At 53.4% G+C, this 21,200-nt stretch overlaps 1 protein-coding gene across 2 annotated transcripts in view; it reads left to right on the top strand.

Annotated features, from left to right (window-relative positions):
* LOC100115281 (protein dead ringer) overlaps positions 1-21,200 on the top strand; it is an 82,968-nt gene that overhangs the window by 45,167 nt on the left and 16,601 nt on the right. For both annotated transcript variants that reach the window (XM_008216238.4, XM_016989654.3), the window contains exon 4: positions 20,243-20,315. In XM_008216238.4, coding sequence (XP_008214460.1) covers positions 20,243-20,315 — 73 coding nt within the window. The remainder of the gene's footprint in view (positions 1-20,242; positions 20,316-21,200) is intronic.

Here is a 21,200-nt window from a genome sequence, read left to right as displayed (position 1 = left end):
ATCCACATCTCTCACTCTCATTGAAATCGTCGCGGCCAGCGCACGTGCCTCGCATCCCCGCGCGGCCGGCGTGGCGGCCTCTGCAGAAGCTGCCGCTGCTGCCGGACTGAGGGATCCTCGCCGGGTCAACGCTCGCGGCTGTGAAGGGGAGAAAAATCCGCTGCCACCTGCGGCACTAATCGAGACAAATTGAAAGGTGTCATCTCGCGAGAGGATGGTCGCTTGAATATATCTATTATACACGAGAACGTTCGTATGCACGGCCGCGCGGCTGTGTATTCAAAATTAGTTCCGCGAGCTGCTCTGCTAGTTCTGATTTTACCTGCGTACGGCCGATCGATATTGCGAAAATAATAAAATGAGAGCTTGATTATCGCGGGTGAAAGTTAATTAGCCGATCGATCGGCAGCTAAGCCAGGATAACGCCATTATAGCTATTATATACGCAGCAGCGTTTCGTTTCCTGCTTTCGTGTGTACGCGCCTACACGTTGTTATTATAAAATCGCACGTAACGGAAGTTTTATCGCTTCGGCTCGCGAAAATGACCCCCTCCCTGGAACAGTTTTCATAAAACGCCGCGTTTTACAGCGCCGTTTAAAAAAAAAGCAATTCTCGGCTTTGTTTCTTTTTACACTCTGTTCAATCGCAGCTGATGCATATATATATATATATATATATATATATATATATATATATATATATATATATATATATCGCGACGACGAATAGCGAGCTAGTGGGCATAAAAATTTAATGCATGTCCGAAGGATCGATGCATGTGGCAGACGTATAGGTCGCTCGAGCTCGAAAAATACCTTTACGATCGTTATGTAAAGTAATTGCGGTGCGGCTCGACACTTTGCAGCAGTGTCTTCATCCTCTCTTGCTCAATAACTGATGGACAATTTTTACCCCGTAATTGGGGCTTCACTTCGTCGAATCCCAATAAAATGATGCGTTTGCCATTTAAATAATAATAATAATGCGCGCTTGTAATTTATTGCAAATTTAGAAATCTGACACTGATGCAGGACGGATTGATTTATTGGCGTTTCTCATTAGTTTACATAATTCAGGGATGTCTGCGCGCGCGCGCGCGGCCGAGGTGAAAAATGTGTATACGCTAACGTATACGCTCTGGGCGGAAGAAAAGAAAATTCCCGCAGCAGTGGGTGATCATTCGCACGTGGCTTCCGATCCCCTACACTTTCCCTACTTACTTTGGGTCTGCGAAAAACGACTCGTGTCGAATCGACTCGATCGAGGCCTGTGATAATTAAGCCGTTCAATCGTCGATCCACTCCTCGGCCCCCCTCGAGCAAATACGGCGAAGCACTACGCAGAAGCGCGTGTTTCGAGAATAAGCGAGCGGGGGAGAGAAAGCAAGCGCTAATTTTCGTGCGATTTGTCTCGATCGGTGCGCGCGCGGTTGCATGTGCTCCCCTACACACTGTTTTGACTCGCAGGCCGGCTCTGACTTTATTGTGTCGTATTACCCACTCCGCGGGGAAGCGGGAGGGCGATGCATTGTGTATACGCCGGGGACACGCGAGATATGCGGTCTAATTCGTCGTAATAAAACGGACACACGCGATACCCGTCACGCGAGCACAATTTTCGTCGTCGCCGAATCGGATTCGCCGTCGGAAAATTACGCAAGAAAAATGCACTGCGGCGATTTTTCCTTGACCCCGATCGAGCCGACGCATCGTAAATTATCGCGCGCTTTTTAGAAAAAAATGTACCTCAAGCTCGCATACATGTCGCGTATACGTTATAGAGAGACGCCGCGAAATTCCCGCAAAGCGGAAAGGAACCTGCATAGATTATATAGCGTGCGCGTAGAACGAGCGAGCGCGAGAAATCGAAAGTACGCGAGCGTACGACGACGGCGGCGGTCGCGATTATTCCCGCGCCAGCAAAGCGGCGTTATTAATCATTTTACGAGCCGAAAGGCGAAACCGCGGCGAAATGCTCCACAACCGACACACGCTCGCCTGCAACAAAAGAACGAGAAAAAGAAGTGCAGCAACCGATGAAAATCGAGACCGCGAGGGCGCGAAATAAATTGACCCTAAAAACGCGCTCGACGTCGCAGAAAAGAGAGCCGGGAGTTGTAACAATGCTCGCGTTGTTCGCCGTCGCGGAATCGCAGAAATTGTTTTCGAGAAACGCGCTTAATATGCTAATGGAATTATCGGCGCGGCCCCGCGTATAATGGCATTCGAATTTGCGGGAAAACGCGTACAGCGCGCGGCTCGACTTATAATTGTGTTTACGCTTTTAACGCAATTAGTCTAATTGTCGCGGCTGCGCAATTTATTCATGGAGCTGTCCTGAAAAATTGCAAATTAGAATAAGGGATTCTCGCTGCGCACGGCAGCAAACAAAAAGGCGTCCCCAAGCTCGCGCGCGCAGAAGAGGGTCAGCAGCGCGTGCTGGTCAGCCGCGCGTTTACGAGGAATAAAATCGAAGGCGGCGGCGGCGGCGGCGGCGGCGGCACTTGTCAAAGGCTTTCTCCTCGCCTGCCCCGTGTTCTCGCGCGCTCGCGACAAAACAATGTAGCGTCGTCGCGCGGCAGAGCCGACTTTTCGTACACTCCGCTGCGCAAGCGCTCGCGCGCATTGTTTCGGATTTAATGCGCGTACGTGCCGAGTGCGACTTTCTCGCGACTTTTGTGCAGCGAGTGCATTATTCTGCAGCGAGCGCGCGCTCCGAGAGTTTTAATTTTGCATTGGAAATGGGCGCGCGGAGCTTTTTAATGATCGCATGCGGCTTGCGAGAGCGCGACGCGGGATTGTCTATTATGCTAATTTCCTGCTACATTCAGCTCGGTTGATTAATTTTTCTCCCTCTGCTGCACTCTCTTTCTCTATCTCACCGCTGCATGTTGTAGCCAAGTGAGATCACTGCTTCTATTGTTATTCTGTCCACCTTTACACGTATTGATGTTGATTGTGATTTGTGAGCCCGGAGACCGCATCTAATTTGCCACCTTGTTTGTTTGTTTTAGGTATGTATCGTAAACTTTTACTCACGAGCGTGACAAAGGTGGGATCGTCGGATATTCTTCGAAAAGGTATGGTTGATTGAGAGGGCTCGAACGAAAAAATGGGACCGCTTAAGAGACCGATGATCGATGATCCCCGGACGTTTATCAAGCGCGACGATCCCTGTACGCGGGATCATAATATCATCGTGGCGTCCCTTTTCACGCTGGCGCATCACTCGATACGAATAACGAGTGCAAATCGCGAACTTCTCTGAGCTACCGCACCTGCACGAGACCTGTATAAACAGCTATAGATCAAGTACCCCAGTAGTTGGTTGTCAACCCTACAATCAGAACATTACATCTCGAACTTTGCTATCGGAATTGAAACAACCTCGAACAAACCTCGAACGTTTTCAGCAATTTGCAAATAAGGCCACCGCCGCGTACTTACGCAATCCGTTCAGCCAGTACTATCGATACGAATCGATGACAAACGGCCGAGGAAGAGGAAACAAAAATGAAAATAAAAGGAGTGATCGAGGAGGAAGAAGAGCCAGCCGCGCGCGAGTGACGCGACGCACGTGCAGCGCGCAAAAATGTAAACCGCTGGCGTCGCGAGCGCGCGAAAGTGAGACTCGCACCTGGAAGCCATTACCCGGCTGGTTAACAGTTTCTGCGAGGGCGAGTGTGTAGCAGCACGTGCTCTCGCGCTCCCCTCGCCGCCGCTGCTATACTCTCATTCGTTATTCAGCCCCGGACCGGATCTCGTAACGAATTTTCTCGGAAGTTCAGCTTTTTCTCGCTCGATCCTCGTTTTTGTCCATTTTCGATCGCGCTGCACTGCGCAGCCACTTCGATATACGCACGAGCATCGGATCCGCCACGTGTGGTTCGCTCATCGCCCGCAAGAGACTGCAGCGAAGAAAGGAAGGAGAGAGGAGAATTGTTTGAAAGCCGCGACTTTGATCTCGGGGGCCCTCGCGCGTACACACGCGACTTTACGGCCGCGTCTGTGCAGCTCTCGGAATCAAGCTCAACGTTGAAAATCAATCAGCGCGAGTTTGATTTTTTTTCTCCAAAAAGTATCCGAGATCTTGCAATAACCGATGTAAAAGACGCTGAAATAAATCGCAACGTAGTAGGGGCTGCAGCTATATGCCCCCGCTCGCTCGCTCGAATCAATCAAGCCTCCTCAAAACTGCGCTGCAGCAGCGAGCCTCGGTCTCTCTCTCTCTCTCTCTCTCTCTCTCTCTCTCTCTCTCTCTCTCTCTCTCTCTCTCTCTCTCTCTCTAACCGAGCGATCAAGCCCCTTAACAAAGTCATTAAGGCCCCGCGAATCGATCGATCTCGCAAAAAGCCCGTGCGAGGGAGAGAGAGAGAGACAGCTGCAGCTCGGCCCCCGCCCCCCCCTCTCTCTCTCTCTCCCGCTCGTGCGTATAACGTCTATAGAGCGCGCGATACTAATGACCGGAGTTGGCTCGCCGGTAATGCGCGGGGCGGGCTCCGGGGCGCCTCCCTAATCAATTAATCAGCGAATCTTTTACCATGTTGTATTTTTCATTCGACGCTCGTAATCGTCGGGACTTGATTTCGGCTCGATCGGGAATTATTCAAATTCTGATGCATAGATTGACACGGCGCGTATGCGCGGATGGGCGTGTGGAAGACGCGAGCTCGCCGAGGAGGAGAGAAAAAGCGGGAAGGCAGAATAAAGAGGAGCTGCCTCGCTCAGTCTCGGAGCCGGGATCGTTTACACCCGCAGAACCGCGGTCGGCTTAATGCGCCTTGTGCCAGGCCAAGATCTATGGACTGGCCGTAGTTTATATGCTAATCCGTAAAGAGTGTTAAATACTCGATCATTTATCACTCCGTCGCTTCTCCGCAGCTCCTCTTCTCCTTCCTTCCGTGCGCCTTTCTTTCGCTTGCCCCTGCCTGCCTATACCCAGCTGGGCTCTCGCGTTTTCGCTGCTTCTATACCTTTTTACGGCGCCACTTCTTCTTCTCTCCTCGTCTCTCGTCGCGAGCCAGCGTAATTTTCCGGGCCGCGCGGACGGATTTACCTCTTTTTGTTTGCTCTTTAAATTTTCGCGGAAAGCCCGCGCAGCCAATTCCGCGGACGTCGATTCGCACAATAGAAGCGGGACCATTGATTTTTCCGCTCGCGGAGGACGTACAGCCCTCACACGCCCGCGCGTGCTTTACGAGCCGCGCTGCCGTTCGCTGATTTATCGAAAAAAAGCCGCCGGCTAATTGAAAACCGACGCGAGCGCGATTAATGCCGAGTTTAGGAAACGAGTGCGCGGTCAAAATCGTCGTCTCTCTCTCTCTCTCTCTCTCTCTCTCTCGCGCGCGCGTGCGCGCGCGAAAGTCCGAGCCGGAGATCGAGAGCCGGGCAGGCGTGAATCGCGCGCGCTTAATGGCTTTTAACGTTGAATGATTTATCGCGCGAGAGGGAAGGCGCGCCGCGCGCTGATATTGACATCGATTGCATTCGACTTTTTTACTGCTTCTCCTCTTCTTCTTCCCCTCCTCCTCCTTCTTTCCTCGAGAGCGACGACGTAAACCCGAGCGCTGCGGCTCCTTTTTTTTGCACTGTTCAAGGCGAGAGAAACCCCTTGAGACTCTCTCTCTCTCTCTCTCTCTCTCTCTCTCTCTCTCCGCAGTCCGCAGGGCTGGCCAATTTTTCGGGCGGTCACGAGCCGGAGAAAAAAATATCGATTTCCCCTAATAACAATAAACAATCGAGGCAGTCTCGCAGTGGCAGCTCCCAGGTATGCCTATAAGGCTTTATAGTCCGCTGCGGAGCGAGACTGCGAGCAAAGGTCAATAATGTAATTGAGGATTTACTGCCTGCTGCGGGGGTAGTAGTCGCCCCGGGCCCGGGAGAGCGTTTATGGGCGCCGACGATATTTTCGAGATTTACGATTGAAGGATGCGTTCTCGCGACGCCGACGCCGCGCGCGACTACTATACAAGCTCTCCCTCTCTGCTGGACTCCGAAGCGAGCGAGAGCCGCTCAATATTTATAAACACGTGAGCAATTTTCCTAATAGACGCGGTCGAATGCCCTCGCGCCTTCGCTCGGCTGTAATTTCGACGCTCGAGTCGCCGAAAGGAATGGGAGAAAAGTGCGCTGTAAAAATTTCCGCCACACAAATAAATCGAAAGTCAGCGGCTATATGGCCCGCCGACGATGCGCCGACGATGCGCCGTCGCAGATAAGCCGCAGCAGTGAAGGAAAGTCGCAGGACGCTCGTTCCTCCGCCTAAAAATTCGGTTTAATCAATACCGACGCATCGGACTCGCACCTTAGCTAAATTTAATTTGAAATGGACATTTCATCGAGCCGCGCATCGAGTCGGCCATTAAAATTCATAAGTTATGAGTGCCATTCGCGAATCGAACGAGATGCGAGACGCGAGATGAAGAGCCGAAAGGAGAGAAAAAAGACGCGGCATTCCAAAGGGCTGCGCGCAGGCTCGCTCTCGCTCCGGGCGAAATTTTAAGTAGCCGATATGCGCGCCGCGCACTCGCACGCACTTGTAAACAAGCCCGGTTTATTCTCCATAAATTAGCGAGACTTGTGCCGCTGCGATATAATATAACGGCGGCGGGGGAGGGTATATAGGTATAGGTACGGCCTTATAGACGAAAATCTCGGGAAAAAGTCATCGGTCACGGATGAATCGGCCTAATGGCAGGACCCTCTGCGCTTGTTTTCATTGGCCGCGCACCGCCGGCATTGTTTACCTGCGCGCATCCGAGACTCGCAAAAATAATTTGACTCTGACCTCCTTCTTTACACGTCGTGGCGGATCGCTATTGATACAGCGGGCGCCGTCGTCGAGCGTCTTATCAGGCCGGCAAAAGTCCGCGGTTACATTCCTAATCGGCGAGCGCAGGGCGAAGGAGAGCGAGAGAAAGAGATGGGGGGGGGGGGGTTAATACGAGGCTCGAGCGCTCTAGTCTGTCCCTTATTATCCAGCCTTGAGCTTGATTAATTGCACCCTGACCGTACTAAAGCCCATTTTCTTGCCGCACTCTCTCTCTCTCTCTCTCCCGTCCTCTTCTTCTCCCTCTCCCGGCTCACTCGACGCAGCCGACTATTTTTCTTCCTCCACTTTATTATTGACAGATGTTCGTTGATGTTGAGCGGACTTTTGTTTGTATTTATATTCTCGGGCCGCGCGAGCGCAGTGGAAGGTAGGAAATGTGCCGATATATCGAAGTTAGCATCGACGAACGGGCGCACGAACGAATATAAGCGCTGAGGGATTCCCGCGTCAGGTATAAATCCGGACACCAAGAGGTTTCTAATCCCGCGGGAGAAACGAAGATGCGCCTCTCTTCCGCTGCAGCCCGTGACCGTGCGTAGCTCTGGAAATCGAAAAATATTTGCGCATGGGCTGCCTTTTTCCAAGCAATTCTGCATTGTAATCGGCTTTGCCATCGGTTCGCCCTAACTGGATTCTAATCGCCACCCATGCGAGAGACGGGATAATTTGCATTTGCATTTGCAGCGGCGGCGGCGGCGGCGGCGGCGGCGGCGGCGGCGACGCTGGCCGGGCTAATGAGGCTCGTTCCTTAATCGGGAAGTTATGCTATTAGCCGGCTATGCGGATACAGGTATACAGACTGCCTTAATTGCGGACTTATTACCGCTGTCGGTAATGCCAGCGTATAAATAAGAAGTCTAGGGGGGAATCGATCGTCAACGCTTGTATATTTTCGAACGTGACTCAGGCAGTTTGGTGAATCAAACGGCGATCGTTGCGTTGGCAGGAGGACCGCGATAGATGCGAGACCCCCCGGGGCTCGAACGGCGCAGATTCCGCCGCCGAGATTCGAGAAAGGCAGGCAGAGGGGTGGACAATCGAAAGCCAATGCGGGCGCCAGTGCGATTTCCCTACGAATTTTTCGGGCGTGTCTAGAGGGAAAATTTGCCGTGCTGTATACAGTGTATACCATTATGCGGCTACGAGCGAGAGAGGAAAGGACGGCCGCATGGTGGGGGATATCGTGCCCTTGGTGGGGATCTGTCTCTCTCTTTCTCTACCCCATGCGGAGAGAGCAGAAGAAGGAAGGAGAGATAGACTAGAGAGAGAGAGAGAGAGAGAGAGAGAGAGAGAGAGAGAGAGAGAGAGAGAGAGAGAGAGAGAGAGAGAGAGGAGAAGGAGGAGGAGGATAGGACGGGCGAACCCTCGGGGGCTCGAAGAATTCCGAGCCGAGAAGGACAAGCCAGTGTCGAATGGTCTCGGCCAATGCTATAACGCACGCACGCTCCGAGAAACCACGCCGGTGACTGAGGCGAGCGCGCGCGCAGCAACGCTTCTTCCTTCCTTCCTTCCTCTCTCTCTCTCTCTCTCTCTCTCTCTCTCTCTCTCTCTTCTCTTTCCTCCGCGTATCCTCCGCGAGTTCTCCGCCGCGCGGGCAACCCTTTCCCGCACACGGCGCACCGAGAGAGAAAGAGCAGACGACGCGCGCGGATGTGGCCGTGCCGCGCAGTACCCAGAGGACGAAACAGCCGCGCGTGTGCAGTGTGTAGTCGTATAGCCGTATAGTGCCCTGTGATCGAGACTGAGTGCAACCAAGGTCCCGGTACAAGATGTTCCAAATGGACCCAGCGGTGCAGGAGAAGATGTTCCAGTCCTCCGACAGCTGGGACGACGAGGGACTCAACAAGAGCGGAAGCGTCAACGGCTCGAGCGCCAAGAGCTCCGGCTTCGGCGACTCGACTATGAGTTTGCTCAGCAAGGTCTGTACTACATCCGTCTTCTTCTCGATATCTCGATATATCGAGTGTGGCCTTTATCGCACTTGTCAAACTTGTAATTTTATCGAACCGTCCGGCGATAAAAGGCTTCCATTCAAGTTCAGCCGCGATAAGCCAGCGTATCTGTAATGTATAGGTATGCAGAGAAACACAACAAGGCCGAAATAGAATAGGCGGCGGCTTTCGGCCCGGGGGAGCCGAAAAAAGTAATAACGGCGGCTGCAAGAAACGAGAAACGAGAAACGAGAAACGAGATCGTAACCGACGCGCGTTATAAAAATTTTTACGGAGCCGCAGCCTCATTTATATGTTAAGCGCGCCAGCTCGTACGAGATTTCGCCGCTTTTTCTGCTGCTCGCGGCGCGCACGAGTCTATTAAAAGACTCCCTTTTATTTCCCGGATTATGACTGTTTAACGAGCGATACGAGAGAGCCGAGTCGATAGGCGCGACTCTTCTTCGAACCTGCATGAAAAATTGAGATGTTTGTGTATTACGACGGGACGACAGGCAGCACGTTAAACACGCGTCCGAGGAGTCTCCCTGCTCGATTTCTCAATCCAGAAGACGTTTCCGAGAACGGCTTCGATATTTCCCTAATACCGCCAAATTGCATCGCGCTCGCCCGAGCGTCTTCAAGGCCGCCTGTACATTTGTTCACGTTCGCAAGTGCGCGTCTGGGAGGAGGAGAGAGAAGGAGAGACGCGCAAAGGCTGCAGCCCTCTCTTCCTTTTCAGCGGGGTGCCAAGGCCTGCTATGCGTAGCTGCTCGGAAGCGCCTCGTTTATAGGGATTCCGGAGATGACCGACGCCGCCAAGGGAGAGGGCCTTGTTTATTCGGCGGAGCTTCGCATCGGAATTCTTCCGCAAGATCTAATCGCAGAACAGCGAGCACACCGCTAGCGTAGACTGTCGATGCACGACGCCGCGAACGGACTCGGCTATCGAATTTTTTCCGGCTTATCGGAATCTCTCGGGAAAAAAGGGCGCGATAGTGTAAAGCCGATTATTTCCGAGGCGTTTTATCGCTCGAGATATACCGCCGCCGCCGCTGCGCCAGCGAGAGAGAGAGAGAGAGAGAGAGAGACTTAACGGCTGCGCGAGATTTAAATAACCCGATGATCCGCGCTGCCGAAAATTGAATCGAGCGACTATGTGTGCGCGTTGGAAAATAACAATCGAGCGCGCGCTCGCGACTACTCTCCAAAAATAATACGCGCGCGCTTATAAGACGCTCTTGGAGCCTCACCAAAAATTGCGATCCCCGAGCCTGATATCAACGCGCGAATCTGTGTCAGAGATGAGTGGTGGACGCGACGGGCGACAAAGCGACTGTCCTCGCGCTAACAAGGGCGGTGGGGACGAAAACGAGCTTATCGCCGACGATGGCGAGGTAATCGAGAGGCGATTCGCCTCGGGCGCTGGCGCGCTCTGCAATTACACGCTGCCGGTCTAATTCTAGTTTTATCGCGCGCCGCTTGCATAAGTACAGCGAACCGCCGAGAATTTCTCGGGAACATTTTGGCTCGGCTTCGGGCCAACTCCACACGCGCGCAGTTTCCGAGCGATGCATATTTAGTAGAGCCCGCGGGAGAGCCGGCGCGAGATAGCAGCTATGCATGCGCGATGGTATCGCGTGCCGAACGCGATATCCGTTACGCGATTTCTTCGCCACAGCGGAGCCGCATTATCGATTCGAAAAATGCCCCCACGGATCTGCGCAACTGTACGCACACTGCGCGTGCATTCCCACGGCGAGTTTGATAGGTTAGGGTGCAAGCGGGTGCAAGCGGGTGCAAGCGGGTGCAAGCGGTTCTCCTCTTCCTCCGTAATACTAATAGTCCGCAAGTACGCGGGAGCCCGGCGTTTCTTTATTAATACGGTACAGCGCAATTGCAATTGCTTTCATTGCATGTCTTAACGGGCGAAATCGCTTCTGGAATTAAATAAATAGTTACCTGCACTCGCAATAGAGTAATTGCGAGATCGCGCGCAGACGTGCAATTGAAATACTCGAACTTTGCGCCTCGTCGACCACTCGTGCATTATAATCGCGCGCCGCGTATGCAAAATACTCGGAAAAATAGAGTTATGGTAATATCGAGAGCGCATTGTCGCGCGTTTTGAAATTCAAATATGGCGCGCGCGTCAAAGGATGTATCCAAGGGCTCATCATCATGTCAATCGCTATTCAAATCCGAGAGCCTGCACAATAGAAAATCTCGTGCATTATACGTCGCGTCCTGCTCAAAAAAGAGCGGAAAAAACACGTGTATATAGGGTTGAAAGAGAGAACGAGCGACTAGTCGGCCGTGCGCTCCTGGGTAATTGGTCGTCGCGCGCGCATTTAAATATCAATCTTCTCTCGCTCGGACGCGGAGGGTCATTATCGAAGGGTTCGGCAGATGAACTCGTGGCTCGTTTGCGTATCTAAGGGCGCGCGAGTCGTTAAGGCCGCTTTGCCGCTCATGTGTGATGCGGATCTCTCGAGCGTTCACGCGTACGTGCGGTCCGAAACGCTATTTTCCCGCGTAGAAAAAAATTAACGCGCGCGCGTGTGTGCGCAGAGAATCACGGATTCGACCGAGAGCTGAAAGAGATAAGAGAGAGGGGGGGAGGGGGGGGGCTGCCCGGACAAATAGAAACGTTCCCCCGCCGCGGCTGCCTGCGAGAGTTTCTCGGCTACATAACGCTGTCGTGTAAACACGCGCTAACTGCCTGCTGCCGCTCTTCTCTCTTTCTCTTTTTCCCGCTTCGCCTCGGTCTCTCGCGCAGTCTCCCGACTCGCCTGCGGCCAATTTTATCGAAATCGGATTTTTGAGCCAAGATCGCGGCCGGCGCCGGTACCCGGTGTGCCGCGCAGCTTCGCAGGAATCTCGAGGCGCGCGCTGCACCGGGCTTGATTAAGCGCGCAAACAGCGCGAGTCTTCCCATCCCGAGCGCGCGCGCGCGCGCCCGCGATTCGTGGAAGGAGCCTCGCCTCACCGGTCTCGCCGCTCGGCGGGGATCGAGCAAACAGCCGAGCGAAACGATGAACCGCCGACGACGTGTGTGTGCGCGCTCGATTAGCGCGCGGGTGCGACTTGTTTCGCTTCCTCGTTAATAAGGGAGGAGATGCCTCGGGCTCGCTCCGGCCTTTTTCCTTCTCTCTCCCTCTGCAGCCGATTTCACCGATCGATGCGCGCCGAGCGACTGCATGCGGCCGTAGAGTCCGAGGGAGACAATGACGTCGCTGTGCGGATAACGCGTGGGAGCGCTGCGCACAAGTGACTGCGAATCGCTCCTTTTTTCGCTGGCTGCTATCCACATAGCTCGCGTGGGAAGCGCGCTGGCTCGCGCGTCTGCGCCCTTTGTCTGCCGCTTCCGAAGAGCCTGCAGAAGAAGCCTCGCCGAGCTCGCGTATAGCCGACAGGCAATTTTTGCACATCGCGTCGCGGTAATGTGTGTATCAAGATATCTCGCCGACGATGAATCAAACGAGCGCCTGAGTTACGGCCCCGCGCGCTGTATTCAAAATACATCGGCTAATTTACAATCATCGTCGCGCTCGAAAATGATTTTTCCCCCTCCGCTGCAGGCACGGGACATTAATACCCGAGCGAGCATACAAGAGAGAGAGAGAGAGAGAGAGAGAGAGAGAAACTCGGACGTAGAGCATAATAGTTTATAGCTGCGCGAGATTCGATTGCATCTCGTCGCGAGCGCGCGCGAGATAAACCTCTCGCGGTTATTTATGCCTTGATTTATTACGATCGAGCGGCCGAGCAGGTACGAGCGCAGAGCGAGAGCCGAGAACTGAGAAGAGCATCGGGACATTTGATTCGAATAAGTGCGCGCAAGCCAGCCGTACAAAAGGTGCGCAAAATCCAGACTGCTCGATCGCCCTGTGCATCATGATAAATGTGAGAACTGAATGAATCTCTCGATCGCTAACAAACTCTCTCTCCTTCGACGATAATTTTATATTCCATCAGCTCGCCAACGGGCCGTTGTATGCGCGCGCGAGAGATGTGAGTAATTCGATCGAGCGGAATAAAAGCTCGTTTTATTTCGCGCGCGAGCGCGGCGTCGATTTATCGAGCCAGCTCTCTCTCGCGAGATGAATAATGCCCCTCTCCCTCGGGCCCGCCGCTCCTCGCCTTCCTTTTCTCCTTTTTAATTCGCGCCGCCGAGTCCCTCTTCATTTCATTAATTATCATTTCGTTCGCGAGCTGAGGAATCGACGACGATCGCTCAGCGCTGCGCCGAGAAGGTGTGGATATTAATTTGCGCGAGTGTAATTTCATCTCTCGCATCATTTGATCGCTAATCGATAAGTCCGCGGAGCCTCGTGCGCGAAAAACGTCTCTCAATACCGAGAAACTCGGCGCAACGGAACCGCGCAAAACAGCCGCTATCGGGCAGCTCAAAACCGGAAAGCCCTCGTGGAAGCGCGCAGAAGAAAATAACGACAACAATAGAATGAACTTAGATTGAAGTCGGTCGCAGTAGAGTGAGCGCCTCTCCGCTGCGGAACCTTCATTGTTCTCCCTTCGGCGCAAGGCGGCGGCATTATAATACGCGGCGGCGGCGGCGGCGGCGGCGGCGGCGGCTCTTCTTTTCTCGCGAGCGCGCGCGAAAATTGAAAATTTTACGAGCGGGATTTGCATCGCCGACTCGACTGCGATCGCGCTGATTGATTTTCGCTTTTTGCTAATCCCTCGGGGACCTCTCGTCTGCTACAGGTACGTACCGAAAAGAGTCCAACTTGTCTGTGCGCAGACGTGAGTAGTGTGTGGACGAAAGAGCTTTGTGTGCGATGAGAGGGTCCACTGCTCTGCGGTGTGTATCGAATGAGAGCCGGCTCTAACAGCCGTCAATTATCGGCTGCGCAGCGTCTAGCAGCGGGAGAAAGCACTTGGGGATCGATCTCCCGGCGCGCGCCGGAACACATACACACACACACACACACACACACAAACGCGCGCGCGAGTGAATTATAGACACACGTTATAAAGTAGGCGATTTGCTCTCGAGAGCTCGCCTTTCCACGCCGCGGAGAGAAAGCGCGCGATATTACCTTCGCAAATTATCGCATTCTCGAAAGGTCATGAAGGCGCGCTCGAAGAATCGCGCGTCGCATGTACACGACACGTAGAAAGTTTGGAAAAGCACGCGCATATAAAATTGAAAATTAGCCGATAAGCGCGGCGCTGCGATAAGCTAATTCTACCGCGCGCCCGCAGACCGGTACTCCCATATTCGCGAATGCGTAATGTTATTATTGTAACTACGCGTGTTTTTCGAATTTGTGGGGATTTACGCCTCGTGCTCGAATTGAAAGAGGCCTCTCTATCGATAAGATAAGCCCGCCTCGTCGAATATTCCGTCGAATGTATAATATTACGCCGTGCGCGATGTTCCATGAGTCAGCCGTGTACTCGTGAAAAAAATTACTCAGCGCGCGCATTAGTCAATCCAGGCAGCCGAGCACAGTCACGGCGCGCACTAAATGGCCGCGTGAAAAAGAAACTAATCACGCGCGCTCGCGCGCAGTTTTATTCATGAGGAAATAAGCCTAGAAAGCGGCGGCGGCGGCAGACGCGGCTGCTGATCAATTAGTATCCCCGCTGCAGCCCGGCTGGCTCTCTCGCCGAGGCCGTTATTTCGCGCGGGCCGCGTAAAAGAAGAGGTAAACACACGAGTCCGAGAGCTGACGCTGTAGAAAGAAAACGAGATGGAGAGAGAGAGAGAGAGAGAGAGAGAGAGAGAGAGAGAGAGAGAGAGAGAGAGAGAGAGAGAGAGAGAGAGGCGGAGGCGGGGAGAGAACGAGTTAGCGGGGTATTTTTGGAAACGTGCTAATTGAAAGAGATTGAGCGTGTACCGGGGGTAATACAAGCCGCTCTCGTGCTCACCTACCGCGCTGTACGCAAGGATAGTGCGCACTTTTGCTGATGGTGGCGCGTGTGATTCAATATTTCCAGCTAAGCTTTAATTTAATTAATTTTATTCGAGACGCTTCGCAAAAGGCTGGTCGAAACTTTAGTTCAAGCACTAGACGCGACAAACGAACAACGGACGAGACTACAAAGACTGAGACTACATGTCTGCCTATCGGAGACAACTGGGCTATACTTCACAGCCCTTCTCATGCATAAAATTGTTAATATGCGAGAGCCCAGTTACCTGGCTGAATTATTTACTAAGCGCGAGCTCTGATCCTTAGCCATAAGTATTTATCTATGCGACAGCTGGCCAATAGTGGCCACACCAAAAGTTTTATTCGACTGTGACGCGAGCTGATATCGCATAAATTCTCTATAGGGCTAGTCAAAACCAAAAATATTGTTTTGTGATATATTTTATTTGTATGCGATCTTACCGCAATCTGTGATATACCTCATTTTAAGTTTATTGGTATAATGTATTCTACCAGTATTAGCAATATTCGCATTTCAGTATTCGTCAGAAATCATTGTCATTTTCTACTTTATAAGTTTGTAAGTTATGTATTTATTATGTATGTATTATTTTGCCATAGTGCGAATAAAGCCCTATCTATCTATTTATCTATCTCTCTCTCGGATATAGGGATTTTGTCGGGGCTATAAAAAAATGAACTTTGCCAAATTTCGAGAGAGCTTGCAAGCACACAATGCCGGGCGAAAGCGTGTCGAGGGCGACGACACCCGCGCAGCCAAAAATTTGATTGCCCCCTCCCGGCAGGGAAGCCTCGAAAATAGCGCGTTCCGCGAACGCCGGTATGGCCGTTAGATATAAAGGCCGCGGCGCAGCGAGTCGTCGCTCGCGGAATGCCCCGACGACGCCTAGATTCGATTTGTCATGTCGCATCGTCGTCTCGTTTCGGAGTGTATAAACCTCTCCTCGGTCCTTTTGCTTCTCGGCTCTCGCTTCTCGCTTCTCGGCGGCGGCGGCATTATATTCTCGTAGCAGCAGGCGATTCGGGCTCGACAGCTCGTTTGCGCGGACTCTTGTCTCTTAATCTCGACTTAATTATCCCACTGGCGGGAGCGCGGATGAACCGCGGGCTATTTTCGATCGGTTTTTTCCCCGCCGTGTTGTTCGCGCGCAAAGTTTTCCGAAATGCGCGCGCCTTACATTGTGTGCGCCTGTATGCAGCCGCTGGCGTTTCAATTAGCCTAATGGCCCATAACTTTTTGACGTTTGCTAAAAGCCGCGCATAAAATTTTATTGCACCGAACGCTGTCTCTCTCTCTCTCTCTCTCTCTCTCTCTCTCTCGCGTGCAACGAGTTTATTAGAGACGGCGCCGTTAATTGCTTGTATATTTTCGGAGGGCAAAAATCCGATCAACAAACAGCGGCCAAGAGCCGAAGCAACGTGATTTCGCGCGATAATCAAAATATTGCCCGGCGCATCTCGCGCTCAGCGCGCGTTGGCTGCAGTTGGCGCGACGCCAGGCTCGTTTTGCGGAGGCAATAACGCATGTCCTTGTTACACCTCGGCGAGCGGCGAGCGCACTTTGTACCCGCTCGCCGCGTACAAAGTCGTCCGCGCGCGCGGATCGCATATTACAAGCCGCCGCGTTTATTGCACCTACTCCGAAAGGCCGGAATGCCCCGCCGCTCGTAGACTGCCGGATTTGTCGTGGCATCAATTACGCCGCGATATTTCTAATCGAAATCTCAATCTTGCTTTTCATTGCCCGCAAACGAGGCGGACGCGCGGGCTCGTGTTTTAGGCCGCCGGATTAGCCATAATATCGGAGCGGGAGGGACTTAATATTCCCGCGTCTAGTCGCTGGAAATCCGGCCTGCGGTCGGTGTAACACGAAAGAAGCAGAAAAGCGCACAGACGGCGGCTCAGCCCGAGAGAAATCCCCGGACAATTCCGCGTCGTCGTATCTGGCGACCTCATCTGGGATTAGCTCTCGAGCGGCTTATCCGCGCTCGATACATCCGATTGATTTGAGCGCGCCGGCTGCATCGTCGTCGCCGCCGCCGCCTCCACGGCTGCGGGAAGAAAGCCGGCATTGTTCTTTGCGGACTCGCAATTATCGCTCTCGAATCGAATCCTCCGCTGGGCCGCGAAGAAGGATTGCTATAACGCCGCTGCACGCGATGGGGGAAGAGCGAGCGAATGGTTTTGGGCTCTTTTATAGCCTTCTCGAGGACGGCCGTTTTTGCCGTTCAGTGGCAGTCGATGAGATGAATGAAAACCGAGTATAGGCCGCTGGTGAGACTGAATGATCGAATTGCGCAAGAAAGGGTTAATGCCTCCGTTTTTTTGCTGCCTTTGCTGCTGCGCCGGCGCAGGTAGTTTTACGCTCCCAGCAGCAGGCCGATCGTTTTCTCGGGCTCCGGCCTATTTATTTTAAGCGGTTTCGCGTGATATTATATAGCCCGAGGATGTTTAGGCGACTGTTTGCAAGCCTTTACCTCGCTATAAGCCGTAAAGACGAGCGATTCCGCTCGACGACTGCGACGAAAGCGGTGTTTAAGAGGAGCCGAGCTCGGGGGGAAAAGTCCCGATAAACTGCTCGAAGCACTGGCATTACGGCCGAAAACCACCACGGAAGCTGCACGCGAGAGCTTTCGGACAAAGGGCCACTCCCGCACTGCGGGCGATGCGATCGATAGCTCGCGGGCACAGCGCAGTGCAGCAAGCGCGGGATCGAGGCAGCGAGTGCGCAAACACGCCGGCGGGCCGTATACGGGCGGGGATAAAATTTGCATGCGCGAGCGCAACAACGCCGCATTATCTCCCGCGGGGAGGAAATGGAATCGCGCTCGGGCATTAAAAGGAGGGCGAAAAAAGTCGAAAATTAAAAAAAAATCCCACGAGGTCAGAGAAGCCGTGTGGTAGTGAGCATGAAGCACGCTCGGAGAGGCTCGAGCGCGCATAATGATGATAATTACGCGGGGCTCGCGATCTTTAATGCCGCGCGCGCTCGCTGTACGTAATGGCGGTATAACGCGGGCCGCTATTATGGCGCTCGTATAACCCCGCGCAGGATCTTGATATCCCCACTGTTCGCTCTCTCTCTCTCTCTCTCTCTCTCTCTCTCTCTCTCTCTCTCTCTCTCTCGAGCTGCTGCTGCTGCTGCTCTGCGCCGCAGTTTATACGACGTGTATGTGTGCAGTGCGCGGCGTTTTATGCGCGCGAGCGAGCGAGGGAGCGTGTGTGGGCAAAAGGGCCCTGCGGTTGGCTGCGCGGCCAATGTGCACTCGGCGAATGGGACGAGTGATTTCCGAGCTATGGCCAAAGATGTTGCGGCGCGCTTGTCGTCGTGCTGTAATTCACCGAGTTGTTGCCCGCGTCGTCCTCGCGGCTCGTCCTCCTCCCCGTCGCTGCAGCCGCCGATAAAGCCGGGCTTTACGAGCCGCGCTTGTTTGCCCCGGAGACGATAATACTCTCGGCTGCGGAGAGGCCGAATGATACTTTTATGGAATCGTCGCCGCGGGCTGCGCTCGGCCGCGATAATATGCAAAGCTAGCGCTGCCCGTGTCGCTGAACTCCGCGAGCGCGGTGCCCCTACCTTACTATCGAACCTCTGCAGATGCGCGCGTGCATTGTGCTTCCGCTCGTAAAATGTATAAGGTAAAATCGCAGCCGCCGCCGGAAGTATCCTTTCTCCACTTTCTGACCCTCTTCTCGCGAAATTCGCCGGTAATTGCGCGCTGGCTGCCCCGGGCCGGTACATTGTATTTTCGGCAGGTTTTTTGCGGCCGAGCGAGCGTTCTCAGGCCGCGCGGGCGCGGAGATTCCTGCGGCTTTCGCTCGACATATGCGCGCTTTCGGGGGTTCATCGCGCCTACGAGAGGGGAGAAAATCAAAGCGATCCGCGCTGTATACTGTATAGAGCCGGTGTGGCTCCTCGGGCAGCCACCATTTTGCCCGGCGGCAGCAATGAAAAGCCTATCCGCGCGCAGGCGCGCTATCGGCCGCGCGAGATCTCCCGGGACGCTGCAATTTGCGACGCGCGCTATCGGCACTCGTTATCAGCCGGAAGAGCTGAGCGAGCGACGGGCGCAGACCGGCTGCGCGCTAGATTGAGATAGGAGCCTGCAAAAGAGCGCGCATCGATAATTATTGCGCGCACTCGTAAAGGGCACTTCTTTTTTCTGCTCTATCACTGCGTATATACACTTGGAGCCCCCGCACGGCCGCGGAAAATAACAGAAAGCCAGCGATTCGCATGTAATCCCAGGCAGGACTTTCACGGAATTCCGCGATTTGCATACGCATTGGCCGCGCGCAATGGAAAAGAAAGCGCACGCGGGGACTTATCAAGAGCGATCTGCCGGCGCGCGGAAGGAGGGAACGTTTTTAACGCTTATTATCCGCGCGATTTTGCCTGAAAATATCAATTCAAGCGCCGCTGCCGCGCTGCTTTGCATATTTACGATTGCACTCGAGCGCGAGCGATAAGAGCCGCACTTTTTCGCGCGCGTGAGCCAAGCTGGGAAGGAACGCGGAACGACGACGAGTAATAAGCGCCGCAGCGAATATCATCCGGCTGGCCAGTTGTTTAACGGCGCGGGAGCACGTTCGCCAGCTCCTTCTTTTAGATTTTCTCTCTCTCTCTCCCTCTCTCTCTCTCTCTCTCTCTCTCTCTCTCTCTCTCTGAGAGAGAGCCTCGCATTCTTCCGTCCGCGATATGCGGGCCTTTATTCAGCTCTCTCGCAGGCTCGCAGGAGAGCAAGTGCGCGCGTGTGGATAAAACAAAAGAAGGGGCGGAGTCACCTCTCTGGCTCTGCTTTTGTGCTCCGCAATCAATAGCAGCAGCTCGCCTTAATGGAGCACTGCTTGCATTCGGCTGAGAGAGGGAGATTTCTGCGCGGAAAAAAGGCAGTCCGATTCCGCGCGCGACTTAACGAGCGCCGGGAAAGGTCCGAGGCGTGTGTGCATTTATGAAAAGCAGCGATCCGAGCGAGTCCGGCTAATTGCCCGCTAGCTCTGATCGATTCGAGCGATAATTATTCGGAGCGTCGAGGGACTGGAGGCGCCGGCGGTTTAAAGCGCATTAGTGTATACCGAGCGCCGCTGATTGAGCGAAGGTGGGAGGCGCTCCGCATACAATTTTTTTTTCCCTCATTCGGCGCCCGAAAATATTCCTCGGCGATGGACGATGGCGTCATTGCGCGTAACGTCCACGAGCGCACAGAGTCGAGGCGTGGGCCGGGGTCAGGTATCTCGGCATTATAAAAGCAATTAGACGCGCGGCGCAGAGCGTGCGCATGAGGTATAACAAATATGATAATACAACGGCTTAGCTACACGCCCGAGGCGCAGCTCTCTGCTCCCTCTGCTCCCTTTTCTCCACTCGACTCGGCTCGGCTCGCGAGCAGTCGAGCAGGGGGGCAGGTTAAGCGTTAAACGCTATCATTAATAATCGGGGCCCCGACTAATCTCCCTGTTGTCGCTATGAGCGCACTAATTTTCTCTCTTCCGTTTTTCATTGCCACCACTCGATACGACGACGCTAACTCGGCTTTCGCTCATTCTGTTGCAGTTGTACGAAATAAACGACGACCCCAAGAGGAAGGAGTTCCTCGATGACCTGTTCAGCTTCATGCAGAAGCGAGGTGAGTACTTGACATTTTATTCCCCTATTCTCGACGTGCAACAGCGACTTACCGTCCGGCGAGCCCGCGCGACAAGCGGACAATAAAACTCGCCGCCGCCGCCGCCGCCGCCACCGCCGCACGTGCTTATCACACCTGGATTCCTCCCGAGCGATCCCGTCGGTGTAATGCTTAAAATGCGTCCCGCGCCGCTGGCTTTCTATTCGCCGCGCGCGGAACAAGAAATGCCTTTCAAAGCACACAGGCGCAGCATTACGTTATACGGCTTTTAATCATTCGTCAATTAGCCGAGGCAGCGAATTAGCATAGCGAGCGCGACGCGATGCCGGCGGAAATAAGTTCGGTTCACATCCTCCTTATCGAGCGCGCCTTGCGCAATTCTCACGCGCGCAGATGTCCTCCGGTGCGCGGCATGCGGGCCTCGCGGAAGCGCGCACGTGCGTCTCTCATTCGCGGCCGTTTACTCTCTGCAAGGTATCTGCGAATCTCGTGTTAGGAAGGTAGCCAGGTCTGTAGGCCGCGGTGCCTCGAACATTGCTTTTACTTTCGACTTATAGACTTATGTGACCCTTCCTTATCAATAACGAAACCTAAAACCTCAATTTTATCTTTCATAAAATCACATTTATGTCGGTTTAATCGTAAGCCGCGTTCTATTAATCGTTTACATACTTCTCTTAAATTTACCCGTGACAAATATATTGACTTTGTATTTGAAATGCCTTGTATACATTCCTCTATTATTGTTTGGAATTTACTTGGAGCAACCGTGATGTACCTTCCGGCAATTTTGTATATCTGAATAAGCCCGCATGCGTTGTGATAGTCAGATATTTTCGCGATTCTTCTGCTACTGGTATTTGCATGTAAGCGCGAGGCAAATCT

The sequence above is a fragment of the Nasonia vitripennis genome, chromosome 3, assembly GCF_009193385.2.
Source record: "Nasonia vitripennis strain AsymCx chromosome 3, Nvit_psr_1.1, whole genome shotgun sequence".
In the NCBI taxonomy this organism is placed as follows: Eukaryota; Metazoa; Arthropoda; class Insecta; order Hymenoptera; family Pteromalidae; genus Nasonia; species Nasonia vitripennis.
This window is presented reverse-complemented; position numbering and strand designations above follow the sequence as displayed.